Consider the following 20,429-nt stretch of genomic DNA (forward strand, 5'->3'; position numbering starts at 1 on the left):
CACATTCCCCCAATAGGTAGTTCACCTTTCCTGCTATTCAGTGTTTCAAACCCACACACTGAGAAGGGCTGCGTTTTGGCAGCTGTATTGAGAAGGGTTCATCTTTATTCAATTACTACTAGAAAAAATTCCCTCTGACAGTCAGCATTCAATAAAAACCAAAGCGTTCCTAATAAATTAGATTTACATTTACTTGATATGGTATAAAAACATCCAAAGGCATTTGACTCTAATTATTGTAGAGCCAATTTTAAAAACATAAATAAATATACGAACTGTTTACTTACGTGGAATGTAGGAGATCATTATCAGAATTAGGAATGCATAATAGTCAAAGGAGAAATTATATTTGTTAGGTAGACTGATAGAGTACAGGCCAGCCTGTCGGACGAAGGGCAAAGCAGCATATATTGTGAGCAGTTCTCCCGACACTCCCATTGGGTACAGCACAATGAAAAGTGTGTACCTAAAACAAAACAAAATATTCATGACTGAGGCTTGAAGCCAGCATGAGTAGAAAGATGCATTCCCACCCCTCTAATCAGTACTGGTCTTTCAGGAAGCTATGATTTCTACATTTTCCTACTTACCCACTATTTGTTTCTTTCTTTTTAAAGTAGGTTCCATGTCCAATGCGGCGCTTGAACTCATGACCCTGAGATCAAGAGTCGCATGCTCTACTGAGCCAGCCAGACGCCCGTTTACCCACTGTTTAAATTCAGGTTTTACAAGCCAGTTTTTGAAAAGGGCCTATAGCAGGTATGTCTCTGAATGTTCTAAAATAAATGGGTTTGGTTGGCCTCAAAATTTGGTCCAACTAAATAAACATTCAATACAACTCCCTAAAATAATACAGATGATGCCAATCATTAGTAAAGTAGGGGCGCCGAGTCACGGTTTATAGAAGGGTCCTGCCCTGTGGCAGGGGTGGGAGTAGAGCTGGGGGGTTTGCAGGGAGTTGGTGGGGGAGGTGTTGGAGCACGTGTCTAGGAATCCCTACAAAGCACACCACAAGTCTGGTCTGTGGGCTGAAAAGAATAGCACAGCTGGTGTGCTTATACTGCTATTAGTCAAATGTCTATACATTATCATCGTGAAAAATGAAATATATGCCAATTTTAAAAACCTTAAAAAATTCACAATAGCTTTTGGTAATTGTGTAATTTTTCAATAATAAAAAACCCCTACAATGATTATCACACAGAAGAATCCACACCATTTTTTTCACTTCAAAAAGGAGTTCTCTATGTTTCAAAAAGAATTCAGAGAGAAGTTCATCCTATGGAACTAACTGGAAATCATTCTGAGGGGTAAGTAGTGCTAAAGAAACCAGCCACTCAAATTTTAAAGAAGCTCTGGCTGTGGCTGACGGCAAGCAAAATTCCAGGTGCAGAAGTTGTGCTGAGAAATCAGTGACAAAGAGCGGAAGCTGTGTTTGCGGTGTTCCCTGCTGCCAACTTCAGCTATGCTAAAGAGGACGGTGGAACGGGAAGATTCTTCCATAGGCCATGCACAGCCGTAGACAAAAGAACCATCAAGATGAGGGCTTGGCCAGCCAACTCTCCCTGTAACAGAGCAGACAGTTCCCACAATGCCTGCCCAGCCTGGTGAGTTAGGAACTGCCATCTCTTCCCACTCTTCCCTTTTCCTAATAAAACTGTGTAATGGGAAAAAAAAGAAAGGAGTTTGCACACTTGAAATGTTGGAAACAATTGGTTTATGTCTCTAATTTAATCATTAAACTCATAAGTTGTCTAGGAACCACCATTTTCCTTCTAGGAAATGAGGCACTTGGGCCCCAAGGACAATTTTGATCCTTTTGCTTTGTCACTCTCCATAATCCTCTCCAACTCAGAAAACTGCTCGTAACCATCTCATGAATTAGTTCGGATAAACAGATGAACTGTCAGCCTTTTCCCCAATTCATAACAAATATTACTGGTAAAACTTATCAAAGCAAAATAAAATTGCTAACAAGATAAAACTGCACGTAATGTTGGTTATTAATTAAAAATTAAGTCATAGCTTGTTGGCAAAATTGAGACTAGGAGAACTGGATTTGGTCCAAAAAGCATAATGGCAGGAGCTCATCAGTAAAATTTGATAGGAACAAAAAAGGGATGTTACATCAAATCTCTATCGAATAATTTAAATGAAAATAATCGATCCAATAAAAATAACAAGTATATCAAACTTAAAAGTGTTTCTATTAATCAAAGTTAAGTAGCATCCCTTATCCTGACGAAATCCACAGACCAGTCTCATATCACCAATCCCAACTCTTTTGTCTCATACAATTAAAGAAAAAAAATTAAAATACAGTTGACATTGTACAACTTTATTTTTAGGAGTTTGGAGGCAATATTTAGCAATAAAGGACAAATACATGATGGGTCATTTCAAAAGTTAATCTTCATCCCATGTACTTTACCTGGCCCACTTGATGAGGTAAGGCAGATGGTTTAATAGACTGAAAGTATAAAAGGAGTAACGGATAATTTCTGTGATTGTCCAGGCAATAACAAACAGGAGGACACTGTCTTCACTCTGCACCTGAAGGAAAAGGAAAACAAGAGCAAAAGCAAACACATAAAACACATAAAACATTTTAACAAAGAAGCACTCTCAGTGTGCAGCGCCAGCCCCCTGCTCCCTGGCAGAGCCGGGCGGTTGAGCAAGCGGACACAGCCCTGGTCTGGTCATCAGTGCTACAGGACATTAAGCGCTTGCCACGTCCAGGAACACATGCCTATGACAACAATTGTGTAGAGCCAAGTGATTAGGGGCAAGTGAGAAGAACTCAGCTTCCTGATGAGTAAGAGAGGCAGAAACAGGAATTCCATGAGCTATAGGCCACAGGAAAAAACACAGATGAGTGTTTTGTCTGTGGGCCTCCTGTGGAGAAGGTGGACTGATGGTAGTGGGAGCCAAGACTACTTAGGTAAGAAGGTCGAAGGGCGAATCGGTGGAAAGCCTGGGGTCTGTCCATTAATAAGCATTTTAATTGGATCTGCATGACAACTAAGAATCTGCGGAAATTTCAAAGAAGAGGAATGTAGTGATTGAAACACAACTGAAGATGAGGCTCATTCACTGGGCAGGATGAATTCAAGTGAGGAAAGAAGAGCCAGAGACCATCTGAAAGGCAGCGCCCATTTACTCTCTCCCAATGGTGACTTCTTCCCCCAGATGTAGCCTGGTTTAACTCAAAAATGATAAAAGCTTCCATGCTGACCACAGGAGGTGGCTAAAGCCAGAAGGGCTCTGGAATTTCCAACTTCCTCTGAATTACTTTCATGCTGAAAATGCAGTGAACTTTAAAACAGCCCCCACCCCCGTGGTTTTTGGGGGCCGTTCTCACTAGATGCCTTGGACTGCAAATCTCGCATGGAAATGTATCTCTGCTGCCCTGGCATTTGCTTTCAGTGCCCCCCCCCCCAGCCCCCCAGCCAGGTCTATAATGATCCTGTGCCCGGGCTTGAAGACCAGTAACAAGAAACTACCTTGCACCCAATTCACTCACGTTTTCTTGTATCCGAAATAGGCAGTTAGAGCTGGATGTGACTAAGAAATTCCACTGAGTGAACTGAACAGATTTTGACAAGATGGATCTTCTCTGTCTCATTCCTAACACCTAATACAACAAAGGTACAGCATTCTAACTTTTAACTTTTCTTCTTTGCATTTGCAATGTGAATAGTTTCTAGCACTTATATTCTTCCTCAGAAAGTGTACATGGGGCGATCCACCTACACAATAAAATAACTAGTCATTTACATACCTATTAACTAAATTGCTCTGACAAGGAATTTCATAAATGCATAGTTACTAATTCCTAAAAATAATAAGAATTTTACATTGTCAAGAGCAAGAGTACTTTTTGTTTTCCTGGTGCTCTTATATTAGCCAAAGTGAAACCTAAATACCTCTGAAGCTTTTGTTCCATTTTTCAGCCTGTCCCCAAATCCTTGCTTAAAACACAGCTATACTAAAACATAATTTCAGAGCACATTTTGCTTTTTGATGTATTTTGTAATCCTCTTCATCTTAAGGAGGTATACTTTACAGCTATGGGATGAAGCCTTGCTTAAAGATCTCTGGGTTGCAATAGAAAGTTCTTCCAATAGTTTGCATTCTAATCACCTTGAAAGCAGGGACCGTGTTTTATTCATCTTCTGATTCCCAAAAGTACTTTGTGGATTTCACAAGTAGGAGCTCAATAAATGTTTGTGGAGCAAACAAATTCAATTCGCATCAGGTCACTCCAAGATTAAGTTCCTGCCTTTGATACCTGATATTAGTTTCTGTGTAGTCTTAAGTGGCCTTCAGAAAGACAACAAACCCCCCTCAAACCTTGCACTTTGATCCAGCCTAATCTGACTCATTTCCCCCCATACCCATGTTAGACTTGATCCAAAAGCAAGCTTAGACTCAGGCTGAATCTGTGAAAGCAGCTGCTCCCAGAGCCCAGCTGTGAAGACCATGTTATAATTTTAAAAAGAAAGAATGGGGGAAATGGCCATTTTATGAAAATGATATCTTCAGCTCAATAGGAAATACAACACTGTTATAAAGAAGGGACTTGGGAAGGGGCGCCTGGATGGCTCAGTCAGTTAAGAATCCAACTCTTGATCTCAGCTCAGGTCTTGATCTTAGGGTCATGAGTTCAAGCCCCACACTGGGTTCCACGCTGGGCGTGGAGCTTACTTAAATAAACAACAACAACAAAAACAAGGGACTTGGGTAAAAGTTGGGAGATCAAGCTTATCTGATTTGCAGACAATTGTCCAATGACACAAAACAGGGGCAGAATGTAATGAGCTGAAGCTAATAAGATCAATGAGACTCAAACAAATATTTGTACACCTGTGTTCACAGAAGCATTATTCACAACAGCCTAAAGGTGGAAACAGCCTAAATGCTCATCAACAGTTGAATCCATAAACAAAATGTGGTATATACATGCAATGGAATGAGTCTTAAAAATTCTGACACATGCTACAACATGGATGAACCTTGAATACAATTTGCTAAGTGAAATAAGCCAGTCACAAAAGGACAAATACTATATGATCTCACTCATATGGTACCCAGAGTAGTCAAATTCAGGGAGACAGAAAGTAGAAGCAGAAGGTTGCCAAGGGCTAGGGGTGGGAGGAAATAGGGAATAATGTTTAATGGGTATAGAGTTTTGGTTTGGGAAGATGAAAAATGTTCTGGAGACAGATGGTGGTGATGATTATACAACCATGGGAATGTACTTACTGCACCCAAACCATACACTTAAAAACGGTTAAAATGGTAAATTTTGTTATCTATGTTTTACAACAACAAAAAAACCCCAGTAAGATAAAATTTAACAAGGTTAACTGTAAATTATACATGCTTCAGCAACAACAAAATGACTCCAGTACAGAATGGGGAAGACCCAGCTTATGAATCCAAGAGATGAGTTTTTGGTGAACTACAAGCTTCATGCGTGCCAACAGGGTGCAGGTGGTTGTTCAAACGACCGACCAACCAGCTGACCGACTAACCAAGCAACCAACCAGTATTTGGCTACATTAACAGTCTCATCCCAATGATTCCATTCCAAAGGATTAGATCCCACCCAGGGATCGAAGTAGGTTATAAGAACCCCTGAACTAGCAAGCTTACTTTGGAAAAGGAGAGGGTTAACTACTTCAAAATATGTAAATGAAATGTTGTGTGCAAGAGGCAAACAGACACAAGACTAAGTGCAGACTCAACAGGAGTAAAATATCTGGTTTGAAATAAGAACTGTGTAACACATCAGATGACTAATAGGCCACTGCATGAAATTGTGTGCTCCCAGACCCTGGACACAGCCAAACTGAGACTGCTGAGGAGAAAGCGCTATGAAGGGTGGAAGGCTGCCCTGGACAGTGGCTGCTGAGGGCTTCCAGCTGCTGTTCTTTGGAGAGGGGTGTGCATATAACCTGTACATGGGAAAGGCATGAAACTCTGGCTAAGACGAACTTCCTTGCATAAGTGGAAATTTTTTTAGTTGGAAAAAAAACGGGTAGAGACTTTAAATAGCACTTCTTAAAAATAATTTTCCTTTATCAAAGAAGGTGAGAGAAGAGAGAATAACTTTAAGACCTCCCTTCGTTATTGCCTGCTGAGGGTATACCACAGGCTTAGTTCCCTGGCTTTTTACTCGCTGACTGTAAGGTCTTCAGGGCTCCTGGGCTCCTCTCAGTTGGCTTTCTTGGCCCCTGACACAGGTCTGCACACAAGGCATGTGCAGAGTCTGTGCCCCTTAACTTGAATGACACCTTCTATTTTCTTTCTTTTTTTTGAAAGCAGGAGTTGGGAACATTTTTCTAACAAGTGGGGAGCCTCCTTTCTATCAAAAGCCAGTGACTCAGAGAAAAAGGGCCAGTGAGGCTTTAAAAAAAAGAAAGAAAGAAAGAAAGAAAAACCAGCCAGTTTAGCTTTGGAGGGGTTTTTGGAGGGGCTAAGGCCTAGGATTATAAAAAGCTCAACCCAGGGGTGCCCGGGTGGCTCAGTCGGTTAAGTGTTTAGCTCAGGTCATGATCTCAGGGTCCTGGGATTGAGCCCACATGGGGCTTCCTGCTCCAGCTCCCTGCTCAGTGGGCAGCAGGGAGCCTGTTTCTCCCTCTCCCTCTGCCCTTCTCCCGCTCACGTGCGAGTGCTCTCTCTCAAATGGATAAATAAAATCTTAAAAAAAAAAAGTTCAACCCAGCTACATTTTGAATTAGGAACTAGAAACACAGAATTTTATTATCAAGAATAGGAGGTTTAATATGCCTGCACAAAGATGTGCCGGCAAACGATCACACAGCATTACCCAGAACAGCTGAAAAGTAAAAACCACCCAAATGTCCAGCAACTGGTAAATGGATAAAAATGTGACATAATCCATACAATGGAATATTTGGCCACACAAAGGAAAGAAATACTGATACCTGCTACAACATAGACGAACTTCAAAAACGTGATGCTGACTGAAAGATGCCAACTGCAGAAGATTTATATGAAACATCCAGAAAAGGCAAATCTAGTGACAGAAAGTAGATTATTGGTTGCCAGGGGCTGGGAATGGGAATGAACTTTTATTTTTTATTTTTATTTTTTTTTTTAAAGAAGATTTTATTTATTTGACAGAGAGAGACACAGTGAGAGAAGGAACACAAGCAGGGGGAGTGGGAGAGGGAGAAGCAGGCTTCCAGAACGCCGAGCAGGGAGCCCGATGTGGGGCTCGATCCCAGGACCCTGGGATCATGACCTGAGCCAAAGGCAGATGTTTAATGACCGAGCCACCCAGGCACCCCAGGAATGAACTTTCAAAGGGCATGAGGATCACAGTGAGGTGACGGAAATGCTCTAAAACTGGATTATGGTTACGGTTACACAATTTGGTAAATTTACTAAAAAGCATTGAATTGTACACCTAAAATGGTGAATTTGATGGTATTTAAATCATACCTCCATAAAGTTGTTTTTTTAAAAAGAATATGTTTATTTAAATTTTTTGAAGTAATCTCTATGCCCAACAGGGGCTTGAAGTCATGACCTCATGACCCCGAGATCAACAGTTGCACACTCTCTCAACAGAGCCAGCCAGGCCCCTCGGTGTTTACTTTAAATTATTGCCTTTTAAGAGAAAAGGGGGCATCTGGGGCAAAAGGGGGGGGGGAGATAAAGGAGGATTATCAAGGTTTACAAAAGAAAAGAGGGGGACAAAGGGTTGGCTGCCAAAACTGTCCTGAAGCCATGTTTCAAAGCTGCATCTTCACAATCATGACCCCAACCAGGGAGTGTGCGTGGGGCAGCTCTGCCCGTCAGGAAACCTTCCTCTGCCCGATGCAATCAATGAGATGCGTACTGGACCCTCCACGCTACAGAAGGCAGGTTTCCGTCCCCGGCTCTATAGCGAGGGAGGCGGCGCTGGGTGTGGGCAGCTTGTGTAATTTAGCCAAGGGAGTTTACATAGCAATTCAAGCTGGAGAAACAAATGGGTGCAAGAGAAAAACCTTTACACAAAAATAGCATCATATGTTTGACTTTAAAAGGCTCAGGGAGTATCAGTACATGAAAAGCTGTCATTTTTATTACATTCAAAGAAAAACAGATGGTGCCACAAAGAAAATCACTATTGTAGAACCCCTATTCTTCTGAGCATCTTGGAACCCACTGCTTACCACTCTGGTTATTTCAAAGAAATACCCTTATCATGCCTTATGGTAAGTGTTCTTTCCTCTTCTTAATATCCCCTTCATTTGTGAAGAGAGGAGATTTTGGTAAAATTTAAGAGGCGAGGAGTAGAGTCTGTTCTTGGCAGAACTCTGAAGAGTATGTTTGTCTTAAGTCTGCTCAGGCTGCCGTAATAAAATACCACAGACAGGCGGCTTAAACAACAGAAATGTGTTTTCTCACAGTTCTAGAGGCTGGAAGTCCAAGATCAAGGTGCCAACATGATTGGTTTCTGGTTGAGGGGTGTCTTCCTGGTTTGCAGCTGGTGCCTTATCACCGTGTTCTCACAGGGCAGGACGGGAGGGGAGAGCTCTCTGGGGTCTCTTCTTCTAGGGGCACCAATCTCCTCCTGAGGACCCCACCCTCATGACCTCATCTAAATCTAAGTACCTCCCACAGTCCCCATCTCCAAATACCACAACACTGGGGGTTAGAGCTTCAAGACACGAATTTGGCGGGGGGGTACACAATTCAGCCCACAGCAATGTTTCCAACCAGGTGTGGCAAACTTTTTCTATAAGAGACTAAATAACAAATCTTTTAGGCTTTGCTGTCACATGTAATCTTTGTCATGTATTCATCTTTGTTGTTTTTTACACCCTTTAAAATGTAAAAACCATTACAAATTATAGGCTAGGTTTGGCCCACAGGCCAACCCCTGTTCTAGGTTCATTTGACTGCCGCCCTCCCAACTTTCCCTTCCTATGACTTGTTTATCTCTACAAATGTCATTCTTCAGCCTTCTTTGGACAGACTGTGTGTGTCAGGGGAGCGGATAAATACATCTATAACCAATGGACACTATGAAAAAGGGAAGTACACATAAGCATGTTTTTCATGTTACACCATCTTAAAATCTCAGCAATCTCTTTTTTTCGTCTGTGGTAAAATACACATAAAATTTACTACTTTAAAACCATTTTAGAGTATATAATTCAGTGGCATTAAGTACATTTACCATGTTATACGACCATCACCACTATCCATCTCAAGAACTTTTCATCATCCCAGTGTACCCAGTAAGAACCCCTTTCCCCCCCTCTAGGCCCTGGTAACCACTAGTCTACTTTCTGTCTTTAAGAATTTGCTTATTCTAGGTACCTCATTTAAGGGGAATCATACAATATTATGTGTCCTGTGTGTGGCTTATTTAACATAATACCTTCAAGGTTCATCCATGTTGTAGTATGTACCAGAATTTCTTTACTTTTATTTATTCATCCTTTTTTTAGAGAGGGGGACAGAGACAGAGTGAGCATGGGGCAGGGAGGGGCAGAGGAAGAGTGAGAATCTTAAGCAGGCACCACGCCCAGCACAGAGGCCAACACAGGGCTCCATCTCATGACCCCGAGATCATGACTGAGTTAAAATCAAGAGTTGGATGTTTAACCAACTGAGCCACCCAGGCGCCCCACAGAATTTCTTCCCTTTTAAAAGCTGAGTAACATTCCATTGTTTGTGTACATTATATTTTACTTATTCATTCAATTGCTGATGGACATTTGGGTTGTTTCCACTTTTTGGCTATTGTGAATAATGTTGCTATGAACATGGGTGTACATCAGAGTACCTTGTCTTTTGTTCTTTTGCGCATGTATCTAGGAGTGGAATTTCTGGGTCATATGGTAATTCTGTATTTAACTTTTTGAGGAATTGCTGAACTTTCCACAGTGGCTACACCATTTTACACTCCTAGCAACAGTGCACAAGGGTTCTAATTCTTCCCATCTTCACCAACACTGGTCATTTTCTTTCTTTTTTTTTTTTTTATGATTGCAATCATCCTAGTATGAAGTGGCATCTCACTGTGCCTTTGAAACACAGTCCCTTATGGTTATTGATGTTGAGCATTTTTTCATGTGCTTATTTGGTCATTTGTATATCTTCTCTTGAGTAATGTCTAGTCAAGTCTTTGGACCATTTTTAATTGTTTTTTTTAATAATTCTTTTAAAAAATTATTTATTTGAGCAAGAGAGAGCATGAGGAGGGGTAAAGGGCTGAGGGAGAGGGACAAGCAGACTCCCTGCTGAGCAGGGAGGCCGATGCGGGGCTCGAGCCCATGACTTTGAGATCATGACCTGAGCTGAAGGAAGATGCTTAACCAGCTGAGCCACCCAGGCACCCCTGAATAATCCCTTTTTAATAATTTTGGTGACAATAGCAGTAAAAATAATAATTATACTCAATAGTTACTGAACTCTTACTGTATACCAAGCATGTTTTTACATCTATTACCTGGTTAAATCTCCATTTTACAAATGAGGCAAGGGAGGCTTACAGAAATTGAACTCAGGTCTGTGCCCCTAAACTCTGAACAGTGCACACCCACCCACCCCTACTGTTATGGGGAGAACACCTCTCTTATAAAACCAAGAAAACTTCAAAGGAACCCATGTATAGGAGCCAAGAACAGATAAGGTAAATGTGACAATCTCCTCTATCAAGAAAGCTATTAAGTTCTCCAAAAAATGTGGCCCACCTCTGAAGGGGAGACACTGAAGGAACTGAGTGGAATAGGCTCACTGCTGTCCAGAGATATCCTGAATATACCCATGAAATGAACTTAGTCACGCATCAACTGACTTGAGATGGAAACCAACATAAGAACTTGAAATAAACCCTAATGAATTCCCTACAGTTAGTGTGAATCTTCTTCCCTGAGCCTTGCTTTGCTAATAATCTTCACTGCTTTTTTGTTTTAGCCCCATTTTACCTACTGAGTTTAACTTATTGCCAAGACCCTAAAATCTATCTCAAGAGCTTGTTTCTCTTTTCTTTCTCTGCTCTGCAGGAATAAAACTATAAAATATGATCTGAATTCAAAATGAAAACAAGCTCATAAAAACAAAGATAAAAAAGAAAATGGAAAAAAGAACGCAATACCTTATGGGACAAGCCAGAGAAGTAATCATCCCAATCATTTCAAATTTGTCTCTGGATAGGCATTAAAATTCACCTAAGTGTCTCTTTCCCTTCCCCTCACAGGGGGGCTGAAAGCTCAAGGTGGTGAGGGATAGGGAGCCACATGGACATGAAGACCAGTGGGCCTACAGGCCAAGGGAATGGACAGAAGAGGGAAGGTTGGGGGGCTGCAGACAGGTCAACCAGAGGCTGGGCATCCAAGGATACGGAGGTAAGAGGTGATGGGTAGAAGAGATGATGAGTGTGGCTGGGAAATCACTTACATTGAGTGAGTAAACTGAGCAAAGAAATCAATATGCTAAAAAAAAAAAAAAAAAGGCTTCTTAGTGTTGAAGAGGTATTTACAAACATGGAAGGAGGATGCCAGAAAGAACAGTAAGGTGGTTGGATTATAACTGGAGGAATCCGTATGAACTCATAATTAAACATACATATAGACACACCAACACAGAGCTATATACTTTTAGATGTACATGGGTATGAGTATATATGTATGTACCGTGAGTGTGTGTATATGCATGTATCTCCTAGCTTTCTCCATGGAGAGGACCTAGAAGCATTAACACCCCAGTAGTGTGAAGCACCTCAGCTACCCAGATCTTGGTTCCTAAATACCATCTCCCACTAAAAGGAACCAGAGCTCCTTGGCAAAATGGCTGATTCCAGGGCTGGGGTTGGGAAGTTCAAGGTAAGTCTGGAAATCTTTTTTGTCAGAAAGTAGGGGAATGCTCAATGAATGAGGGAGACAAATCAAAAGGACAAGGAGAAAGTGTTCCCCCTGGCAAAATCACATTTTTAGCAACAAAGTAAATAACAGATTACAATCCACTGAATTGCATAGGAACTCATGAGTCTAAACTGATATAAATGAAATAAATAAATGATAAATAAATGGGAGAAAAGGAAAGCGATTCCTTCTAGTAGGAAGCCACCTAATATATGTAAAGGAGGTAACAGAAATAGAGGATCATCATCTGGTAACCACCAGAGGTGGCTGACACAGGTGGGAGTCATTCCCGCAAAATACTAATCAATAAAAATGGGAAGACGGTGAGTTGAAGGTGGCGATAGTTGGCAGACATCAACAGGAGGAGGTGGTTGGGGTCAGCAACACTGGGTAGTCATGGCACTGCCACCTCACATGTGCTGAGAAGAGCATGGCACCATTTCTGTAGCATTCTACGTGACGCAAACTGGTTATGGGGGAACACTGGATGGATGTGGGTCGAGGGTCACCCTACAGAAATTAAGGCCTGTACTCTAAAACTGTCAAGGACATTAGAGACAGAGCAAGACTAACAAGCTCTCCCAGACTGATGTGTCTTAAGAGATCTGACAACTAAATGTAACATGTATGTGGCAGGAATACCATAGCAACAAGTTTCTCCTTTCCCTGAGTATCCTACTGCTTACACAATACCTGGAGCACAGAAATACTTAGTAAATGTCTGCCATTCCAGAATGGGAAAAAAAAAAAAAAGTGTTTGGGCAGCTAGTGAGATCTGAATGGGGCCTGCAGGGGGGCAGCAGTGTTGTGTCAGTGTTGGCTTCTTGATTGGGAGGTCACAGGAAGTCATCACCTCCACTGCAGGTGATGGAGAATGTTTGCAACACGAACTTGAGAATTTAGGGGTGCCAGGACAGCAAGTACAGCTTGCTTTCAAGGTTCAGAAAAGGCTGGATGATAATGGGTATATAAATACAGAAGAGAAGGTGATAGAACAAATGCAGTAAAATGCCAATAGGTGGGGAATCTGAGTGAAGGGAATCTGAGAGTTTTTGTACTTTTCTGGGGGTGTAATTAGGAGCAAATACAACTATCATTTAGTTTCTAGGTATCCTGTTTCTTATATGAAGCCTCCAAATCTGCTGGAAGAGGCAGGCTATATACCACAAAAAGATGTAAGAACATTTACAATAAAGCATATAAATAAGAGCACACTGTGAGATGGTAACTTGTGAAGGAATAATAGATTTAATGCTGCCTCTCAACTGATATTATCTTAAATGGTAAATACCCTGAAGGCAGGTCTACAAACTTGCTTTGAAGAGAGGTTAGCTTTAATTAAAAGGCAAATTTAATTTTTTTTAAAGATTTTTGAGAGAGAGAAAGTGTGCGTGCATGTGTGCACAGGGCGGGGGAGGGAGAGAGGAAGAATCTCAAGCCGACTCCTAGCTGAGCACAGAGCACGACTCAAGGCTCAAGCTCACGACCCTGAGATCATGACCTGAGCTGAAACCAAGAGTCGGATGCTAACTGACAGAGCCACCCAGGCACCCCCAAAATCTAATTTTTAATAAATGCTTTAGATTAGGATAATGATGATGATTAAGATAATGATAACTCCCATTTGCAGGGCTAATTATTCCTCAAGTATGATCAAAGTAATTATGTATAAATTTTTACCAGCTAACTGTGAAACTATTTTAATAAGTATAAAAAACATTCATTTCTACGTGAAAAGTCAGTTATGTCTATTTTGAACCTCAGGACATGGAAAAGAATTCAAAACAGCTGCACAGAACTTTGTCACTGAAATTTTCTGGTAAGATTAGATTACATTATACAGAATATGTAGGTAACATTTACTGAGCACTTCCTAAGTAAGAGGCGCTATACTAAGCGCTGTGTATATATTCCCCGAGTCCCCAAAGCTACCCGATGAGGAGAAGCAACTGGGCCAGGGATAATGAACAGCTAAAGTGACCACGTGGTCCCAGCAGCCCCCTGTCCTTCCTCTGCCTCACCAGCTATCCCACTCTATCAGAAAAACATAGCAAGTGCTTAGTGAAGTGCTAGTGATTTAATAAATACCACTCTAGGGTACTGCTGTCTGCTCAATTCTGCTCCTGGACTATGCCGGAAGCACCGTGAGGACGGCACCCATGACTTTCCCTCTCTCGTGTATCCTAGTGCTTCGCGCAATGGCTGAAGCATAGAAGATACTGAATAAATATTTGTTGAGGGAATAAGAACAAATAAACGTTGACCTGTCTGCAGTCCAAGCCTGCATGTTCTCTGACTTGGTTGGAACAGCCTTGGATGAGGAGGGCAGCTCCCCAGTGAGAGTGAGGCGGAGGGTCACAGGGCTGGTGCCTGATTGGTGACATCAGCTGAGGGCTTGGGCTGGAGATTAGGACAATTTTATAACCCTGGTCCTTTCCATAACTTTATTAAATTTTTGAACAAAGATAGAACTCATTTAGTTATCTACTTAAGAGGAATTTCATCCTTGATAAGAAAAAAAATTGAAATGTAATAAATATTGACATGTGGTTTAAAAAAAGTTTGAATCAGTATTAGCCTTATTCACATGACAATTCATGTGTAAAGTGCCCTTCATGATTAAGCATTTATTAAAGATCCTTGACAGGGTATACAGTAAACAAACCAGAAAATACTATTCCTTTATGGAAAATGTGAGTTACATTATAAAGAAATATTAACATTTTTTCCCATTTAAAGGAGAGAAAAATGTGCATCCACATAGATTTTTTTTTAAACTACAGTGACAAAGGGAGCTGGTTAAAAAATTCTTTCCATTACAACACAACAACTAAAGACTATTTTTTGATGTGGATGATGGCCTAGTCAAATGTTTTTTCGCTTACCAAAACAACTCTTGGTCATGAAATCAACTTTTCTGAACATGCAATGAAAAAAATGTATAAGCATGCAGTCAACACGCAATGCTCAATCAATGCTGTACTTATGGCAAGGTCAGACATGCAGATCCAAACGCTAACATGTCCCCATGAACCCAACTTCAATGCTACCACGTGGTCTGCCCATTTCCTAGAAAACAGGATGGGAGGCTGGTAGCTTCCTTCACCAGCCTCTTCTCTAATCAGCACCGCTCTGGAATCAGAGACCTTCAGACTTCGGGGCTGCATGTCCCGAGACAAGTTACTTACCCTCTCTGAGCCTCTGTCCCCTCAAATGGAAACTGGGGAGAATATCTGCCTTTGCATGGTTGTTGTAGGATCAGAAAAACATAGCAAGTGCTTAGTGAAGTGCTAGTGATTTAATAAATAGCAGTTGTTATTCTTCCATGAAGAGAAAAATTCAATCCAACAAACATTTATTAAGTTCCTACTATCTACGCTAGCTGACTCTGACTCGGTGAGGGCCGCCTCTTTGGCTTAAGTACCATTAGACAATGTTTTGTTGTTTTGCTTTTTGTTGTTTGTTTCAGTCTTGCTTAAGAGATGCCATCCTTCCCTCTACTTCTACCATCTTTGGGATGTCTAAGGACCCCCAGCTGCTAGGCTTTCCCAGGATTCTTCCTTAGTTCTGTTTGATTCTCTCACCCCCAAAGAGCATGTTATTTCATGCAACTATTTCCTTCACCGCATCTCAAGCACAGAGGTCTCATCAGAATGGGGTCATAGGCAGTCCCAACCTGGATCCTATATGTCTAATCCAGTCTAGATCCACAGCAGTAGGTTACTGTGATCCAATGGGGAGAGCTGGGGCATACTTGCCCCACAGAGTGCCCCCAAACCTCCAAATGCAATGTGCCTACTCAACACTTTAGGGAGGAGAGGACTGATCATTGTCAGAAACCTAAATGACATTCAAAAGAATACAAGATTGGTCATATATATTGTGAAATGGCATGGTTCTTTTAGTTCTGTAACAGTTTATTAATTACAAAATCTTCAATAAGACAGAAAATAAAAATCAAAGCTATGAATACCATCTCCTGGATCACAGATGTTCTTTTGGGCCTTGTATGGTGCTTTAAAGATATTTGAGCCAGTTAGTAAAGCTGGGAGATTCCTCATAAAAAAATAATCTAGATTTCTACCTTTTCTTTAAAAATTCATACTGCCTAACACTGGATCCACTTAGCAATCACTAGCTGTAGCTGAGATGAGTACTTCTGCTCTTGGGAGATGGTATACCCCCCAGCTGCTGGGTTTTTCTTGACCTTTCTCTTCAAACCCACCTGGGGGATAGATCTGCTGCCAGCTCATAGCTTCTGCACAGGTTGCAAAGCGCTACACAAATGTAACATTTAGAAAAGCTCAAGTTTTAAAAACTATATAGTATTACTTAAAAACTTGGCTAGCTTGATTAGCTTTTACAACACAATTTTCTTTGAAGCAATGACCTCAACAAAAGATTCCTTAAACCTGATTTAACAGTCCAGCACCAAATGCAGAATGCAAACGAGACGTACAATTTTCAAGTTTTTGGTTATTCTGGTAATTTTTTGCCAGAGCAAAATAAGGTAAAAGGAAGAAGATGGCCAAACTCTTCTTGTTAAACACAAACGTTTATGGCAGCAATCTGAAGAAAACAAAAGTTAAGTCTTGAATGCACCAAGCCTGATAATTAGTTCTCCCCCGACCCCACTTCTAAAATGCAAAGCATACTCTCAGCATGCACCCACACATATCCGCACATATACATCAAGTCACGTCTTACAAATTCCCGAAGTGCACCAGGATTTCACTTCAGACTTGAAAAGGGTCCTCTTTCTGGAAAATGCAGACAACTTAGTAATATGCTTTACTTTATCCGTGATGCATCACAGCTTATAATGAGAGGTGCCTGACTAGGGCTTCTTGAGATGAGGAAGTATAAAACATTATTGAACCCTCTTCCCCGAAGAAACTAGAATACATTTTATCTATATTTCATAGGAGCAGGGGGTTGGGGATGATTTCTTCAGGCCGCTCCATAAGTATAAAACATTATTGAACCCTCTTCCCCCAAGAAACTAGAATACATTTTATCTATATTTCATAGGAGCAGGGGGTTGGGGAATGATTTCTTCAGGCCGCCCCATCATCGTCAAGACTCCTAATGAGACCAGTTATTGCTGCATTCACTGTGCAGGCCAGTTGTCAGAAGGCTGAATACACTGGTATTCTTGTCAATTTATATATTTTTAATTAAACTATTTCATACTCCAGATTCATGCTTAAAAATAAAGTTATACTGAAAAAGCTACAGTACCTAAAAGACCATTTTGGCAGAGGAGAAGGTAATCTAAGAGATAGTTCCTTCTCCCACGTATTAACAGTTTTCAAATGAATATTAATCAATGCTTTAGAAATGCCACTCATTGTACTGTGGAACACACCTGTTTAAAAGCAATTTATAGGTAATAATTTTTAACTTTCCTTGACGTTGCTGGCATATTTTAGCAATGCTCACGATGCATGTCAATCATCTCACTTTTACAGTGTGAAATGAGAATCTTTGAGCTCATTGGGATAATGCTGACTATACTTCTATGGCATCTTTCATGTTTTTATTATGTTGTTATGCTATTATTTATGTTATCTTACCAACCTCAAATAGGACAGAGAAGGCTTGTGAAATGGTTTTCATAAAGGGCAAGACTGGGACATGTTACCATGGTGAATCCACCTCCACGGAGGCCAAGTTGCAGGCCTCTGAAAGGTCGGGCCTGCATGGCCTTCTGCCTCACCAGCTAATCAACTGCTATCTCTGCAACAGAGAAAACCATCCACACCATTTCCCACATCTGCAGGTAGGGTTGTGTGTGTTTTTTTAAGATTTTATTTATTTATTTGACAGAGAGACAGCGAGAGAGGGAACACAGCAGGGGGACTGGGAGAGGGAGAAGCAGGCTTCCCGTCTCATGGAGCAGAGAGCCCCATGCAGGGCTCGATCCCAGGACCCTGGGATCATGATCTGAGCCGAAGGCAGATGCTTAATGACTGAGCCACCCAGGCGTCCCTGCAGGTAGGGTTTTTGTAACGATTTATGCTCGAGCGTTACAAAAAAAAAAAAAATCACTGGGTCTAAAGAACACAGCGTACCAAGTATACCATATACATTTCTTTCAGACTGTTTTTTGAAAAATCACACAGTCAGGGGTGCCTGGCTAGCTTGGTCAGTGGAACGTGCGACTCTTGGTCTCAGGATCGTGAGTTCAAGCCCCAAGCTGGGTGTGGAGGCTACTTAACAAAATTAAAAAAAAAAAGTAAAAAAAAAAAAATCACAGAGTCATGCACATATGAGATCAAGTATATGAAAACCCAATTGACTGAAATCAAGAGAACGGCAAAATAACATCACACTGAACATCTACAGCTACACTACTACGGCAACCTCCAGTCACATGCAGCTATTTTAAATTACATTACATGAAATTAAAATTTAGTTTCTCAGTCTCACTAACCTTATTTCAAGGGTTCAATGTGTTCACATATAGCTAGTAGCTACTGTATTGAACAGTGCAGATACAAACATTTCTACATTGCAGAAAGTTCTATTAGACAGTGCTGGGAAAGAGCAAATACCCAAAAGACAAATGTTGGTAACCAAAAAGTTACCTTTCTTTGGTGTGGAATAAACAGTCTAAATAAGCACCTTACTGCATTTCATTTTCAAACCATGGATGAGAACAGTTTTGAATGCCAGAATTCACTTCCTGGTAACTGTCCACTGACAATACACCTCAGCAGCACAGTTCTGTGACACAGAGCTTTGCTTCCCCACGTGATTCTTTAATTCAAACTGATGCCATGTAACCAAAGCTGAAACCATGTAAGCTCCAGCCCATAGATCTCATGGCCTTATTTGGGAAACTACTATTTCACACCCAAGGTATCCATTTTTTCCTTCCTTCACTCTCATTCCTTCTCCATGATAGTTTCCTAATGTCAAGAGTCAAGATCTTTGCTAATCTCAGGACTGCAAGACACCAGATTTGGCTCTAAACAGGCTTCCTTCGGTTTGTAAATAGCAGCAATACATAGATTAAGATACTACCCAATAGTATAGAAATGTCTAATGCTTGAAGATGATGCATTCCAACAAGAAGTTTCTTTGTCAGAAACTTCATTATCAAAAAATAGGAGCAATGTAGGTGACCCGACTGATGCATCCAGAACATCAATTACAAGGGGGAAGGGAACTCTAGCATAATATATAAAAAGACTAACTGAACTATAAAATGCTCTGGAAAACCTAAGATCTGGAAGCTCTGGGGCAGAAGAAAAGGAAGAAGCCATCAGTGCTCAAGCCTGAAAAGACTGGGAGTCTCCAGGGCAGTCTGCAATGAGTTAGGCTGGGGCAGGTTTGCCCCTGCTCCTCCTCCCCTGAGTGAGATCCCACCCAAAATGAAAATAACTGTTCAGCCTTCCGGGGCGTTTGCCTAATGTAACTGTTCCCTCTCATGCTGGAGTTGACAACTGGGAATGGTGGATGTCAGAGTTAGCCCTTGGGGTGAGAGAGCAGAAGAAAAGGTCCTGAGAAGCTTCAAGTGTAGGGGTGTCTGTGGGGCAGGGTCACCACGGGGAGGAGAACCCGGAGGAGAAAAAGATTAATGTTAAAGACAAATGAAACCAATTTCCTGATTTTGTTGCACTTGGAACCTATTCAATGATTAATTGACAAAGAGCGCTATGTTCCGTAGGAAGTGGTGGTAATGCTGGCTTGCATGGTTTAAGATATTGGATTGTTTCTTGTTTTAACACAACTGACTTAATTATCAAAGAACAGTACCATCAGAGTATAATATATTTTGAACAAATGAGTTCCAATGGAGGTTTTCAAGGGCTACAAAAGCACTAAGACAATGGGAGAAAGAAGCAACATGGGATGGCAGAAGTGAACTTACGAAAATCTAAGTATTTTTCAGTATTTTGAAATAAAAATCTTTATATATAGCTCAAGAAAATGTTGGAAAGAGACAGAAAAACACTGAGGGAAAAAGAGGCATTCTGATTTTGCCCGAATCCCCTATGCTAAATACAGGCAAAGGCAGAATGAACCACCTAGCTCTGAGCAAAGTACCACTATCTTCAAGTGTCCCTTATGAACAGCTGTGGAAGTAGCAATACAGTATGGCTGCCTTTGTCTAGGACTTGTCTCAGGTTTGACAGTGTCTGATTAATGATCAAATAATGAGGTTTTCTACCTTTAGGAGAGGTGCTAATTTTAAAAGTGAAGGTGATGCAAATCCACCTACAGAAATATTTAAAATAGAAAGTATGGGACTAGATGGAAATGGGTGGAGAATCTGAGACATTCGGCATTCCGGAGGCAAAAGATACTGAAGGTATCCCAATGGCCTTTGCTAAGATGAAATGTCACTATGGAAAGGGCACGTACTAGAAGACAGAGTGGCATGGTTCTGGGTCCAAGTACAGAACCTGAGGGGGGACACTGTACCCCCGACGCAGCACCTGCGCTCCTCATCTGATTGATGGGGATAAGAAGGTGCCCTTCCTGCCTCAGGGAAACACCGTGTTCACAGATGGCCATTCGGAACAGCAA

The 20,429-nt window shown here is 41.2% G+C and overlaps 1 protein-coding gene across 2 annotated transcripts in view; it reads right to left on the reverse strand.

The window, feature by feature from the left end:
- HACD2 (3-hydroxyacyl-CoA dehydratase 2) overlaps positions 1–20,429 on the reverse strand; it is a 113,594-nt gene that overhangs the window by 8,468 nt on the left and 84,697 nt on the right. For both annotated transcript variants that reach the window (XM_028091311.2, XM_028091312.2), the window contains exons 5-6: positions 2,432–2,553; positions 288–466 (exon numbers count right to left, since the gene is read on the reverse strand). In XM_028091311.2, the coding sequence (XP_027947112.2) occupies positions 288–466; positions 2,432–2,553 (301 nt within the window). The remainder of the gene's footprint in view (positions 1–287; positions 467–2,431; positions 2,554–20,429) is intronic.

The sequence above is a fragment of the Eumetopias jubatus genome, unplaced genomic scaffold (assembly GCF_037043125.1).
Source record: "Eumetopias jubatus isolate StellerSeaLion01/CBP00866 unplaced genomic scaffold, mEumJub1_p1.0 scaffold_1, whole genome shotgun sequence".
NCBI classification, from domain to species: domain Eukaryota; kingdom Metazoa; phylum Chordata; class Mammalia; order Carnivora; family Otariidae; genus Eumetopias; species Eumetopias jubatus.